General features: G+C 44.9%; 1 protein-coding gene across 7 annotated transcripts in view; it reads right to left on the bottom strand.

The window, feature by feature from the left end:
• Window positions 1-85: 85 nt before the first annotated feature.
• The window catches only part of LOC131364649 (genetic suppressor element 1-like), a 69,153-nt gene continuing 54,939 nt past the window's right edge, over window positions 86-14,299 (bottom strand). For 3 of the 7 annotated variants that reach the window (XM_058407869.1, XM_058407870.1, XM_058407871.1), the window contains exons 3-16: window positions 11,634-11,839; window positions 8,622-8,815; window positions 8,280-8,489; window positions 7,361-7,528; window positions 6,521-6,855; window positions 5,740-6,025; window positions 4,102-4,613; window positions 3,657-3,769; window positions 3,281-3,554; window positions 2,990-3,103; window positions 2,431-2,838; window positions 1,793-2,128; window positions 1,596-1,699; window positions 86-1,485 (exon numbers count right to left, since the gene is read on the bottom strand). In XM_058407869.1, the coding sequence (XP_058263852.1) occupies window positions 1,348-1,485; window positions 1,596-1,699; window positions 1,793-2,128; window positions 2,431-2,838; window positions 2,990-3,103; window positions 3,281-3,554; window positions 3,657-3,769; window positions 4,102-4,613; window positions 5,740-6,025; window positions 6,521-6,855; window positions 7,361-7,528; window positions 8,280-8,489; window positions 8,622-8,815; window positions 11,634-11,839 (3,398 nt within the window). In that variant the 3' untranslated portion in view covers window positions 86-1,347. The remainder of the gene's footprint in view (window positions 1,486-1,595; window positions 1,700-1,792; window positions 2,129-2,430; window positions 2,839-2,989; window positions 3,104-3,280; window positions 3,555-3,656; window positions 3,770-4,101; window positions 4,614-5,739; window positions 6,026-6,520; window positions 6,856-7,360; window positions 7,529-8,279; window positions 8,490-8,621; window positions 8,816-11,633; window positions 11,840-14,299) is intronic. The other 4 variants (XM_058407872.1, XM_058407873.1, XM_058407874.1 and 1 more) reach the window with 3 other exon arrangements.

The raw sequence follows: 14,299 nt of genomic DNA, 5'->3' as shown, positions 1-14,299 counted from the left end.
AATAAAATAAAATAAAACCCTATAGATCACATCGTCATTGTACATTTTGGGCTGCTTATAGAAATGATTCAACACCATTTTTCTTTTTCAGATTTAATGAGCTCATAAATAACTATTACTACATTCACCAAATAATATATTACCTCACACTTCATCCAGATAAAAAAAGGTACAATTAAAACTTTTCACAGCATTAAAATATCAGGGAATCTTTACATCATCCTCTTAATAATATGTAGCTCTGCTTTCTGCCTAGTTTGAACAGGATTTAGAAACTGGTGTCTTGTATATTACAGACTTTTGTTATAAAGAATTACATCAGTTCATATCACTGGCGCCTAGTTACCTTTTATTTTTGTGCCTAGTGCATGATGGGAACAGGAATGCTTCTCTGTGGTGAGAACACACAGTGTGTAAACATTTCACTGCAGTTAGTACGCTGCTGTACGCTTCAGTTACGCTCATGCAGCATGTCAGTAAGTGCTTACGTACAGCAACGACCAGTAGGAAATACTGTGGCACTTCACATGTCAGATCGTGGCTCCGAGTGAAGAGCTAGAATAGCTGCATGAGGGAGAAGAGAGGAGCTCAGATTACACTCATCAGTGGAAGAAATATCTCTGCGCTAGACCCAGAATGAGCGGTACTGACTGCGGGACGTTGTGCATTCACATCACACGCCTGCTTTTCTTTCCTTCTCTCCACATTTTCTTCATTTATTTTCGGTCCTCCACACCAGCCAGCTTCTGGTTCAAATCCCCAGCCTTGGAATAATATTGAACTCCAAAGTAAATAGTTTGATTTATGAACAGTACAAAAACTATTAAAACTATTATCTTTTTTTTTTGCAATATTTTTGTTCACTTTTAAAGCAAATTTCGAAGCTGCGGTAAGGAAAGTTCCACTCATCATATGCCACAGTGTTAAGAAGAGTTGAAGTGCAGGCTGAGTGACGTGGAAGAAGGATGCGAGCTCGAGCGTGTGCGTCTTCATCGTATGCTTCAGTCCAGTTCTACTGCAGCTAGGTGATTTTTTTTTATGCTTTTTTTTGGTTGTAAGAATTGCTTTTTGTCATTTCTAGCACACAGAAATCTAAAGCTGGAATCGAGGGTGGACGTCCCCACTGTTTCGCTGCGACTGACCGTCTCTCTTGTTGTTGGTAAACCATTGCACAAACTGGAATGGCTGCAGTCCATCCTCCTGCTGTGCAGTGAGCTCAGCTTCATCCTCATCCTGTTCTCCTCCTCACCCTCAGCCTTCAGTGCAGCTCTGGGCTCTCAGTCTCAGGTGAGGAACTGGGTGATAGTCGCCCAGATCCCTAATTGTGTATGGGCAGGGCGAGAGGGATCACCTCGGGGGCGGTCCTTTATAGTGACCTCTGTGTAAGAGCAGAGCAGGCAAGGTCAGACACTTCCTGAAGTGCTCCAGTTCGGCCTGCATTCGTTCCCTGTCAAGCGCCAGCCGCTGCCTCTGCGCCAACAGCTCCTGATGAACCACAGAAAATGTCAGTGGAAAAAAAATTCATGAAGAAATTGCACCAAATCGGGCACCATCTTTAAAAACAGCTAAAGAATTATGGCTGAACATTAACTTACCCCCATAGTGACAGAGAGCTGATCAGCTGTAACGCTCAGGTGATAGTGCTGAGCCTCCATTCTCCTACACTCACTCTGCAGGACCTCACTCTCTATATCCCTCTCTGTGAAAACACACACACACACACACTCAGTATACTGGAATCAAAGTATGAGCAAAACTTTACATCATCTGCTAGCCTGAAAGTAGAACTCACCATCTATGTACTCGTGATAAGCTTCCACTATGGCCTCAATACCCTTCCATTTGGGGCTATACTCCTCTTCCTCCTCATCATCATCTTCATCTTCTTCCTCAGTGGAGTCTTCCTCAGCAGATCGCTCATCGCTCAGCCCTAACTCGTGGTGCGCTGCAGGATGGCAGGAGTGGCCGTTGGTTTGAGAGTAAGGTGGTCTGTTTGGCGCCCCCTGGTGGTCTGGAGGGTTGTAACGCACAACGTTGTTGAGCTTGTGGTTTGGCTCAGGAGCTCCTGGGACACCTCCTGCTGCGAGAACCAGAAGTAATGTTGGTAAGATTGTGTAAAATGTTACAACTGTGGGGAAAAAGGTAATGGGACAATCTCAAAATCTGCTTCTATGACGTTGTATTTTATGAAGCCTCACTAAACACACTGGTTCCTGCTCACTGCACACACAACAGCTTAATGTATTTTTTAAAAGATTTTGTGGAAACTACTGCTTAATGGTTTTCTCCATTAGGAAACATCAAGTTATATTTTTTTTATCATGACTTTGTAAAAATTTTCAGATTAAGGTCCCCCCTAGATAAACTCAATATGATGCAAAATGCACCACTTTCATCCCCCTCAACAGCAGCAAGTGCTTTCCCTCTCACCTTTGGGTTTGTGCTGGGATTTATGTGTAGACTGCAGTACAGACTGGTGGAAGTGTTGAGCAAACTCCTCAGCACTGAGGCTCTCCCAGGGACGAGACCTGCTGTGGTCACTCATGCCGTTGAGCCCGTGAGGCCGCTCCTTTAGCTGTGGGTGTAGAGGTCTGGAGCTGTTCTGCAGGCTTGCTGCTCTCTTGATTGGTGGAGCTTCTCCTAAACGAGAGTGGTCCTGCAGCGGGGCGAGTGGAGGAGGCTCTTTAGGGCGCAAGAGGTCAGAGGGCTGTGAAGGTCTGTGAAGGTCAATCTGGCTGACACTGTGAAGGTGCTTGGTAGGTCCAGGAGGAGTGGGGCTACGGGAATTTGGTTGGGGTTCTCCGTTTGACTGGCAGGGTGTGGAGGGTGTTGTAGGATCTGAGAAAGATAAATATCAAACATTTAGAAAAACTTTTCCACATTTGCCCCAAGTGTTGCATCCTGGATTATCATGAATCTATTCAAAGTAAACCATAATACTAAATTAAATGGGGAAAAACTGGATGGATTGACGGTGTGTAAGTCGTACCACAGGCAGTAGAGGGAGGGCTGCAGCAGGGTGTGTACGTAGCGTACCGGAGCGTGTCCAGAGTGACCGTTTTCTTTTTGATGGCATCTAGTAGATTCACTACTTTCTCTTTTTCTGTAGTGGTGATACACACAAAAATGTTTCAAACAGACTTCTACTAACAAAAGCAAATATAAATAGATGTAGAATATTAAGTACATAATGTTGGAGTGTAAGTATCCCTGATAGACTATGATGCATAAAAAAACAAATTAAAATACTCTGTGTGTGTGTGTGTGTGTATACACACACCTATCCTTTGCTCTTGGCTGACATGGTTGAGGTTGAACATATTGAGGAAATGTTTCTTGTTCTCTAGTTCAGGTGCCCTGTCCATCTCCTCGGGTGTGTATCGGGTGGACAGGGTGGGCGTGGATGTGGGCGGAGTCTGACGTTTACTCTGAGCAAGTATCGGAGACGGGCTGCGCTCCCTCATCATCTTTCTCCTCTTCTTCCTCTTTCTTTCCAACAGCTCGTCTCGCTGGGACAATGTGGTCAGGCTAAATACAGCCAGGAAGTCCAGTTTCTGCAGAGAGAGAGAGATAGAGAGAGGGGTAAATAACTTGCATATGTCGGAGACATAAGAGGAGAGAGGAGTAGATGTGTTGAGAAACAGAGGGAGAGGTACCTCTTTAGACTGGTCCAGTTTGAGAGGAGGCTGTTCAGTCACTCTCCTCAGATGAGCTCTTACTTCTTCTTCATCACTCTCATCATAAGAGTCATCCAGCTCGTAGTAATAACCTGAAACCCAGAGCGCGCAGTGAGATATACAGGAGAATGAAAATGCAAATGAGAATGCAAATTCACTGCTTTATTATTCAGAATTTGACTGAACTCTTGTGTTCTTCCACATTGTTACTCTCAGGCCAAAATAAAGAAATCTCTGGAATCAAAGCCCATGCAGTCAACTGTAGAACATTCACATCTTTGATATTTCATTAAGAGTTGTCTAGATTTCTGTTAGAATAATATGGAGATGGAGATGACTCTACTTGGAAAATGTTCCTAGCATTGGTCCAGTTTAGTGACCCAAAACAAGTACAACGATAGAAGCTAGTTCATGGAGTTTGTACCCTTTTCTCTGGCTTCCTTTCGTCTCTTCTCCTCCAGGTCAAGTTTGCTCAGAAGAGTTCTGTGTTGCTGCAGTGCGTGATCATACACCAGTGTTGGTTCTCGTGCGGGACACTGAGGGAAGACTCTGATAGGGGATCCTGCTCTTTTGGTTCCTCTCAGCTCTCCAAAGGGAGCAGTCAGGGGAAAAGAGAGCCTCTGCTTGTTCAGAATGCTCTGGCTCAACTTCTCCTGCTCTGTATGGAAGGTGCCGGGCTCGACGAGGCCAGATGTCCTCGGAGGAAGGCTCCTATCTGTGCACTCGGGTTTAGTCAATCCTGGAGGTGGACGGCTTGGGGGGAAGGGAGGCTCATATGCCCGGCGCGTGTGTGAGGGAGAGTTGATGAGGGACACGGGATTCCAGAGAGTGGTGGGAGGGTTAGGAGGGGTGGGTTTGGGGGAGATGAGAGGAGGTGGTGCTCCCAGGTGGTGAGGTAGCTCTCTGTTGTTCAAGTCCTGGTGGCGTGAGTGAGGCCTGTGTGGAGTGAAACCAAGCAGAGTTAGTCAATATGGACACAAGATGGCACCATTCTACAATATCTTTGTACAGGAAGCGGAGCAGTCTCGCCTCTCCTTCTAGGAATCTCTTCTAGTTTTGTGTGTTTTTTTTGCCTCAGGGTACTTCAAAATCATGGCACTTCAAGAAGATGAGGGCCCAAAGAAGATCAGTATGGTTTAACTTGAAGACATGTGGTTAAAAACAGCAATCCCTACTACATTATATATAAACATTATTTCTGAGCTAGCTGAAAGTGTAGGGGTATCTCTACAAAAAAGTGTATCAAGGGCTGTATGGTAAGTAAATAAAGCATCTTGTGCTAAGAACATCACATGATCCTCCTCTTCATGATGTCTTCATGATTACAGAATCTAACAGAATTTAACTTTTTTTCCCTAAATTGAACTGAAGTAGAAAGAAAACGGCTTAATAATTAAGACCAAATAACAACCCAGATCCAGACAGCTGATATACACTGACCAGGCATAACACTATGACCACCTGCCTAATATTTTGTTGGTCCCCCTTTTGCTCCCAAAACAGCTCTGACACATCATGCACTGTGTATTCTGACACCTTTCTATCAGAACCAGCATTAACTTCTTCAGCAATTTGAGCAACAGTAGCTCGTCTTTTGGATCGGACCACACGGGCCAGCCTTCGCTCCTCACGTGCATCAATGAGCCTTGACCGCCCATGACCCTGTCACCGGTTCACCACTGTTCCTTCCTTGGACCACTTCTGATAGATACTGACCACTGCAGACTGGGAACACCCCACAAGAGCTGCAGTCTTGGAGATGCTCTGATCCAGTGGTCTAGCCATCACAATTTGGCCCTCGTCAAACTCGCTCAAATCCTTACACTTGCCCATTTTTCCTGCTTCTAACATCAACTCTGAGGACAAAATGTTCACTTGCTGCCTAATATATCCCACCCACTAACAGGTACCATGATGAGGAGATCATCAGTGTTATTCACTTCACCTGTCACTGGTCATAATGTTATAGCTGATCAGGTATAGCTGTGTAATTCGGAACCACATAAAGCTGTCCGTAATCAGAAACGTGACCAGGTCAAAAGGTGTACTGCAATTATCTCACCTCTGTGAATCTGTGTGAGGTTCATGTGTCTCTGGCTCTGTGCTGTGATGTGAACACTCAGACGCCAGGCCCTGCCTGTCTACTGTGTCCACTCTCAGCCTTCTCTGGCGTGCCAGCCATCTCTCCTCCTCTCCCTGGCGCTGGAGCAGCAGAGCACTTGGCCCTAACCTCTCTCCAGGGGTGGGCACAAGGCTGGGCACTGGGAGTGGAGCGGGGCCACTGGGGGAGGGATACAAGCCAGGCTGCAGAGGCTTTGGGGCCAGGAGTGTGGCCTCTTTGGTTTTCTCTGCGGAGGAAATACATTCTGTTCAATAAATCAGCATTAACTGTACAAAGAGTACTAACAGAAAAAGTACTTTTACAACTTACTAAAGAATTACTCTAGCATCTTTACATATCGCAATATAACCTACAGTATGCATGATTACCCTGGGCAATACTTTTCCCATATTTCCCATATACTTTTCGCCGTTTCCTCTAAACAGCTCTCTAATGGCTTTGAATTTGTTCCATGTGTAAATAAAAGCATTATTGTTTTATTAGAACATGTCTGCTTCATGCCAGTATAATGAACTGTTTGTACTTGTACTGTTGCATGTTGTAAATTGTAATTTCCAAACAACTTTCATTATATGGGAGATTTGGGTCAAAAGGTGTTTTTTAGTCCAGGAAAACGTGTTGAAATTATTAACTATAAGTAAATCACATGTATGTGTGTGGTTAGAGCTGAAGCTGGCAATGCTTATGATTTAATGCTGAGTGTAGGTGTGCACCTGTGTACCTGCTCGGTTTGGTGTAAGCTTGGCTCTGTCTTCTATCTGCTGCCTGTGAGAGAGTGTGTGAGAGTGTGTATGGAGCTCCTGGCTCAGGACATGCTTCTCCATGGCCCGGACTGCCTGAACTTCCCTTTCTTTTGCCCTCTCTTTCTGTCGCTCCAGTTCTCTCTCTCTTTCTCTTTCCTCCTCCCTTTCCCTTTCCCTTTCCCGCACACGCTCTCGTTCCCGCTCTCGCTCTCTCTCACGCTCTCGCTCCTTCTCTCTCTCTGCCTCGTGAGCTCTCTCCTTCTCTCGCTCCCGCTCTCTCTCGTGCTGGCGAAGCTTGTCCTCCATCTGCAGCCTGTCAGAGATTCACACACACACAAACACACACACACAAACACACACACACAAAGGGTGTGAGATGCAACACTCTCCACAGGAACATAAAGAACACACTCAGAGGGAGGCAACAGGAACACAAGAAGTGTTGATGCTGTTTACTACTGAGCATGAGGAGGAAAAGTTGAACAGATTACAGGCCACATGGGGTGTGTATGTGTGCAGGGGCGTCAACATGCATGTATATGTGTGTACAAGTCACGGCACATATGTGTTACAGAGAGAAAACCGTGACATATACAAACAGAATTGTACCATTGCTATCAAGGCCAATTTACTTCAGCCAATTTTAAGTTTATGTAGGATAAATTTTCCAGAGCAATGCCTGATTCACAACTATTTGGATGAACTGACTAGGAACACAGAGCCAGGCATCCTGGAAGCAATATAAATTGGGTGAATATCTGTGAGTGAAACTGTGTGTGTGTGAGAGTGTGTGTGTGTGTGTGTGTGTGTGTGTGTACCTCTCGCTCTGCAGGGCTGTCAGAGACTGATGGCTGAGCTCTGCAGGGTAGCGCACCCCTGGCAGGTGGAGGTGAGCAGTGCTGGGATGCAGGGAGGGCACGGCTCCCCCCGCTGGCAGCTGGTAGTAGGGTGAGCGGAGGGCAGATAAACAGAGGGACTCATCCATTCTGCCCAGCGGCGGGGGGAAGAGGGGAACAGAACAGCTCATTAGTGGCTCCTGCTGCTGCATCACTATCTCTGTCTCCTCATTTCATTAACCCTAGCTCTCAGCCTCCCCTTGACATACACACACACACTGATATACACACATTCACACACACACACACTGAGGTCACCACTGAAGGCAATTTCAGCCACTGCTTCTCAGCCGCTAGTGAGAGACATGCTGTGAGAGTGTGTTCTTTGTGTGGATAAGCTTTTAAAATGTGGGGCATTTAAAAAGAAATAGACATATGAATATATTTAGCATATATTATTAATGCCAAAAAATGCCAGCAAAGGATGCAAACATGACTCTAGGTGAGATGCTGGTCCAGCACACACACACACACACACACACACACACACACACACCTAGGGTAACTAATCCACCTACAGACAGGATTTTGGACAGTGGGAGGAAACCACAGAATCCGGAAAAAACACACGTGGTATAAGACGCTTCCTGAAGACGAATAAATGAGATCTGCACTGCTAATATTAATGCTAGCAAAAGCAGCTAGACATAAAATCAGACAAATAGACAAACATCATAAGAATAGGTCTCTCTTATCATGCATTCAGTTGTTCATGTTATCTGTGTTTTATATAAACAATTACAGATTCTGGACATGACATAACTCCACAAGAATAGGCTGGACATTAGGCATAGAAACCATGATGGTGTACAGAAACACACACACACACACACACACACACCTGTATGATGATAGGGCAGGGTAGGCCAGATATCCTGAGCGAAAGTATGCAGGGTCCAGCCCTAACGGGAGTGAAGATAGTCTCAAGTCTTCAGCAGAACCATAGGGGCGGAACCCACTGCGCAGGTATTCCTCTGGCACCGCCCCCAAGGGCACTGCACCAACTGGTACAGCCCCCGACTGCAGAACATGAGGCATCTGACGTGATAAACTGAGGGAGAGAGAGAGAGAGAGAGAGAGAGAGAAAGAGAGAATACTTTATCAAACAAAAATATGAACAGATTATTATATGTTAATTATTTGCTAACATTAATGATACGAAGTCTATACATTTGGCTCTTACTTAAGGGCTTGTAGACGAGGATCCTGCATTACTGCACTGGGGTTCAGGCCAAAAGGATAAGGTGCTCCCATGATGTGAGGGGGAAGAGAGGAGACACTCTTCTCCTGAGTCGACGGAGGAAGAGGAGGAGGTGGAGGAGGAGGAGGGTCTGAGGGCAGCCGTTCTCGAGCAGAGCCTCTCAATGCAGCCTCAGCCTGGGAACACACACAAAAAAATGTGATTAATGTTATTATCTTAACTATAAGTACCATATCGGGTCAAAGTTGTTTTGCATTTCTTTCAAATCTGTTCTTAATTAAATCTAATAATTGATTTTTATCCAGTTTGTTTTGGTTTCCTAAACAAAAAGGAGCGGCGGCTCTAATAATTGCTGACCCTATATGGCTGTGAAAGCCATACTTACAGACTTTTGTTTCTTGTTCCCTGCCCTTATCTAGCAAGGCAGAAGAAAAATGTGGAACAGTCTGCAGAAGAATGCAAATCAACATATATTTTGCATGGAGTTTTTAGCATGGAAATGTGATTCAAAGCAGCTTTCTAATGACTACAGCACTCCTTGTCTGGCTTGAGACGAGGCCACATCACCCAGACAAGTGCGGGACGACGGATATGTGCAGGTTTTGTTTAAACCTAAAGACAGAAATATGCTTCATCCTCACCGTGCATACGTGCGTACATGCATGTGCAGCAGCTAAGCAAGCAGCACTGTTCACATACTCGCTTGTGTGTCTTTTACACATCTGGAGGATGAAATGCAGCTTCCACTAGATGGCAATTCAGAGCCAAAACATCTCTCTGTGTCCATCTAGTCATACTGAATTTAGCGATTACGGACAGATGACGAGCTCCGTTCCTCTTTCAAACTTTCCGCAGTGGCCGTCATTGGGCTGCATCTCAAATCGAAAACTCTGACCTTACATTTGAAAATGATTATTAAACACTCCAGAGGTGCTCAAAACAGTGGAAAACATTCTTCAATTCAAGCCCCAGCACCGCCAAGTTGCCACTGTTGGGCTCTTGAGCAAGGCCCTTAACCCTCTCTGCTCCAGGGGTGCTGTATCATGGCTCACACTGCACTCTGACCCCAACCTCCAAGGCTGGGATATGCAAAGAAAGAATTTCACTGTGCAGTAATGTATACATGACAAATAAAGGCTACTTCTACTTCTTCAAACACTTGCTGTTTAACCCTGATGTCACTACTCAATAATAATCTAGAATAGTATAGATGCATGCGATGTGATGACCAGTGTTACTTTACACAGTGAGCAATGGTGCTACACTGCCTTCACTCTTTACATTACCATCACGTCACTCAGACCCGCTGCGCTAAATTCTGAGGACGTTCACACGCGACGCGTCAAATGAGTGGTTCACACGTGGTGGCCATCTTGCCTATGTACAGTTACAGCAAGTATAAATCAGCCTTTAAGTGTGTGTGTTTTGGGGCCAGAATCACAGCTTTCTTTTCTTTTCTTTTTTAAAGAAATCCTCTTTATTGCTGGCAGCAAAGCCAACAGAGCAGCTCCTTTCCTCCACCTCCTCTGGGCAGAAGCACAGAAGCTCTTTGTGTGTGTGGAGAAAGCCTGGTTTGATCGGGGGAAGTGGGCATTGTCTGAACTGCTCCCCCAGTGACTGCACGGCCAAACAGGCTCACAGAAGCACCGAGAGATCAAGCCTGAACAAACAAACCCATCAAACCCATTAACACACACACACACACACACACACACACACGTCTTGAGAGCAGTAAACCCACATCTTTCCACATTCCCTATTATACTGCCCCTTTCTTAAACCCTGTGACCTCATTGTACCCTGACTGAACCCTACTTAACCCTGGACAACTGGACTGCACATAAGCATTTCCTCACCCCTCTCTCTCTCTCTCTCTCACACACACACACACACACACACACACACACCCCATCTTCATTCCTGCCTCATGTACTGTATACCTAATGCTGCTTTATGATTTACACCAAACAAAGCTAAGAGGACGATCCTCCTTGTTTTTTCATGTCTTCTTAATCACATTTAACTCATTTCAGTAAGCTCGGGAGGGAGGCCTTCACATGGTCAGAACAAACACTGGTATTAAAGGACAATTTGTTAGTATAATGCAGCACTAGAAGCCTAACTCCTCCTGAGATGGTAATAAACCACAGGATTTTGTTGTTATATCGTGGCGCTGACAGGAAAGTCAGTCACACTGCGTCACGAGCTGCGTAGCTATTATCCAGTTCCCAATATTCAGATGATCAAATCATTCCATTTTACACCATGTAGCTTTAAAGCTATTCAATCAATCTTTCCTTATTATTGTGATCACTCAGGATTTTATTAATTCATTTGTTCTCAAAGCACTAACAGAAAGGTAGAATGTAGAAAGGTAGAATGTGGAAAACACTCTCTACCTCTATCCATCCGGCTCTGTCCTTATAAAAACACATCATATCTTTACAGACATTTTTACTATGGAGTCAGACATCCATCAGGAGTGACAAGCAGAGATAAAAACAAGACACGAGGAGAAAAGGAAAGAGAGAGGTACAGAAGAGGTAAGAGATCCTGAGGGAGAGAGAGAGGAGAGAGTGTGTGTGTGTGTGTGTGTGGAGAGCTTAGACAGCTCTCAGGCAAACTGGGTGAATTTCTGTAATGGCTGGTACAGGAGGAGAGATGATTGCTGGTGATACTGTGACCTTTCCATGACCTCCAACATACAGAAGAGTAGAAATACAGAGAGGAAAGACTTGTCCTTATTTTGTCCAAAATTGCATACTTATGCACTATTCTATGCTGTTCTGTAGTAGAAGGAGTGTGAGGAGTGTGTTCACACTGAACATTACAACAAAAACAAGTACACTTATTCAACCGGAAGAAAACAGTGTGGAATCTTTCAAATCTCTCCATCTCTCTCTCTCTCTCTCTCTACAGTAGAGTACACGGTGCATAGGGTGTAGTACGTCGTTTAGGACGCACTGATGTATGGGACGAGGAGCTGAGTCTCACCTGTCTCCCTTCACTCCTCCACATGCCATTGACTGTTTTGGTAGGAGCGATGGTGACCACAGGCGGTGTACTGGACACACCGTGCGAGGCAGAAGGAGCCCCAAGACCGGGCCCTGACACTAACGGGACCCGCTTGGGCGTGCCCACCGGAGAGCTGTGATTGGTGGCTGGAGAGGAAACGGGAGATGATTCGCTGCTGATCGGGCCTGTGGATAAAAAGAAGAACACAAGCATGATTTTAGTTCAGGACTCGAGGATAATGTGAGGATAAAGCTGTGTGACTCAACTCATCCATCATCATTTTCATTCAGAGAGAAGTCAAACAACGTGTCAAACTTGTGAGGGACATTATCAAGTCATAGAGCCAGCTAAAGTTATTCAGTACTCGCTTTACAAGTCCTGTCACAAAGCAAAATCCTCTCAGCACTCAGTGAGAAGCTATGCAGATGACAAATCTCCCAGCAATCCAGAAAAAAGAAACAAAAAAAACAGCATTGAAAACGTAGAGATAAAAGATGAGATAAATAGAGAAGTAGAGATGCTGTATGTGTGTGTGTGTGTGTGTGTGTGTGTGTGTGTGTGTGTGTGTGTGTGTGTGTGTGTGTGTGCCAGAAAGCACAAGCAGGCTGTCAGATAAGTGTATGTGCATCATCACTTCCTGACTGCCAACCTCCTCGCTAACAAAGCCCTCTTCTCAATGACAGATCAGATGCCAGTTTACAAAGCTACAGAAACAAACAGTGATTAAAATCTCCCTGCAGTGAACGCACAAGTACACACACACACACACGTACACAAACAGTGAAATGCAGTCATATATACACAAGCTCTGCTCACCATTAATCTGCTTCATTTACTTGTATCAAAGAGAACCCATTGCAGTGCGCTGTGTGTGTGTGTGTGTGTAGACATTCAGAACAATAGACAAAATCACCAATGGTAAAATAAATCCAGCTAGACCCTGATAAGCAGTTTAACATGGTGTATATGTGTGAGCGTGTGTGTTTGTGTGTGTGTGTGTGTGTGTGTGTGTGTGTGTGAGCGTGTGTGTATGTGTGTGAGAGAGAGAGACAAATGACTTCAATGACACAAACATGCATATACACAAACACAAAACGTACCCCCCTGTTCACAGCACCTGTCTGAGCCACCCAACAATAGGAGCAAAGTAGGTCAACCCCTCTCTGGGTGCCTGTCTTTGCACAGAGGTGATAACTGTGTGTGTGTGTGTGTGTGTGTGTGTGTGTCTAAGGATCTGTCTTAAATTGTGAGTCCCTGTTAACCACGTGTATACTGTATGTGTGTGAGTGTATTACTCTAAGCCAATGCTCAATCGCTTTAAAGTGGGCTACTCCCTGAGGAGGTCAGAGAAAATCTGCTTTTCTGTGGCCTTTGATTAAGCCAAAGCTGTAGTCCAAGCAGCCACTGATCTACACACACACACACACACACACACACACAAATATGCATAAGTCAACAAAGGAGAATAACTCTAGTCAGCGGCAGTTTTCCCAAATGAGCTTAGCCATGCAGAGGCGCTGCTGAAAAAATAAACTACTGAGAGACAGAGAGAGAGAGAGAGAGAGAGAGAGAGAGAGAGAGATATGGAGGGAGGGAGGGAGGGAGGGAGGGAAGAGGGGCAAATCCACAGACCAAGAGACAGGCATTATATAGCTCAGTAATCACTAGAGGGCCAACAGCAATTAGTCAAGAAATCCTATTGAGTCAGGTACACAGCTACTACTTCATCACACGGCTAAAAAAAGCAGGAGCAGTCAATACATTCCAGCACTTTTTCACTCCCCTGTCTCTATTTAATCAAAGCCAATAGGAAGAAACTAACAGATCAATAGCCAAAGCTAAAAATAGTGATGTATAAAAACGTTCCTCCTACAAAAAATGACTGGGAAAGTAATCAGCTACCAGAGGTGTCTCAAAGGTTAAGGTTCTGTTTCAATAAGCAGGAGATCACCAGTGAGGTCTGCCAGAGAGAGAGAGAGACTGCCGGTCCCCAATAACCAGTAAATCTATTGCTATCAAGCAGAAACTGCTGGCCACTGGGCTTGTGAGATTACATGCAATTTAACTTCATCCTATCATGTACTTCCCTCTAAACTAGCGTAGCCTGACGGTCGAGTCGCATGCGGATTTACTATCTGAAAGGGTGTGGCCAGGCATATCTAACGTGTTGGAAAAAATTTGGCGTTAAAAAAATCCTGGAAACTGGTTGCAAGTCAGCTGTAACTGCTAGGCTAGCATTATCATTTAGTCCATTTTATATTCAAATCGTCTCAATTTCAGGATTTACTCAGAACGTTTCTCTGGCAGATAAAACATTCGTGGCTTTATCAATCTGACAAACATGGACAAGGGAAGGTAAGATGCATCAGAGGAAGATATCTAGGTGTCAGACAGCAGGCTATTGTTCATATAGCATTTAAAAGGAAACATATTACGAGACACACCGCAATCTAGTTGTGTCCATCTTAAAGCTGCAGACGGCACGTTTTCCAACAGACATTTAAATCAACTTGGTATTACATCAACCTGATATTTGAAATCTATCTGTTAATCCTGATACTATCATAAATCACCCCAAGCCTACACTCAGTGCATCTACAGCGTGTGTGATAGCAACCGACAAGAACTTTGACACACTGCGTGAC

This window comes from Hemibagrus wyckioides, linkage group LG14 (assembly GCF_019097595.1).
Source record: "Hemibagrus wyckioides isolate EC202008001 linkage group LG14, SWU_Hwy_1.0, whole genome shotgun sequence".
NCBI classification, from domain to species: domain Eukaryota; kingdom Metazoa; phylum Chordata; class Actinopteri; order Siluriformes; family Bagridae; genus Hemibagrus; species Hemibagrus wyckioides.
Note: the sequence above shows the minus strand (reverse complement) of the source record. Positions and strands in the feature narration are given on the sequence as shown.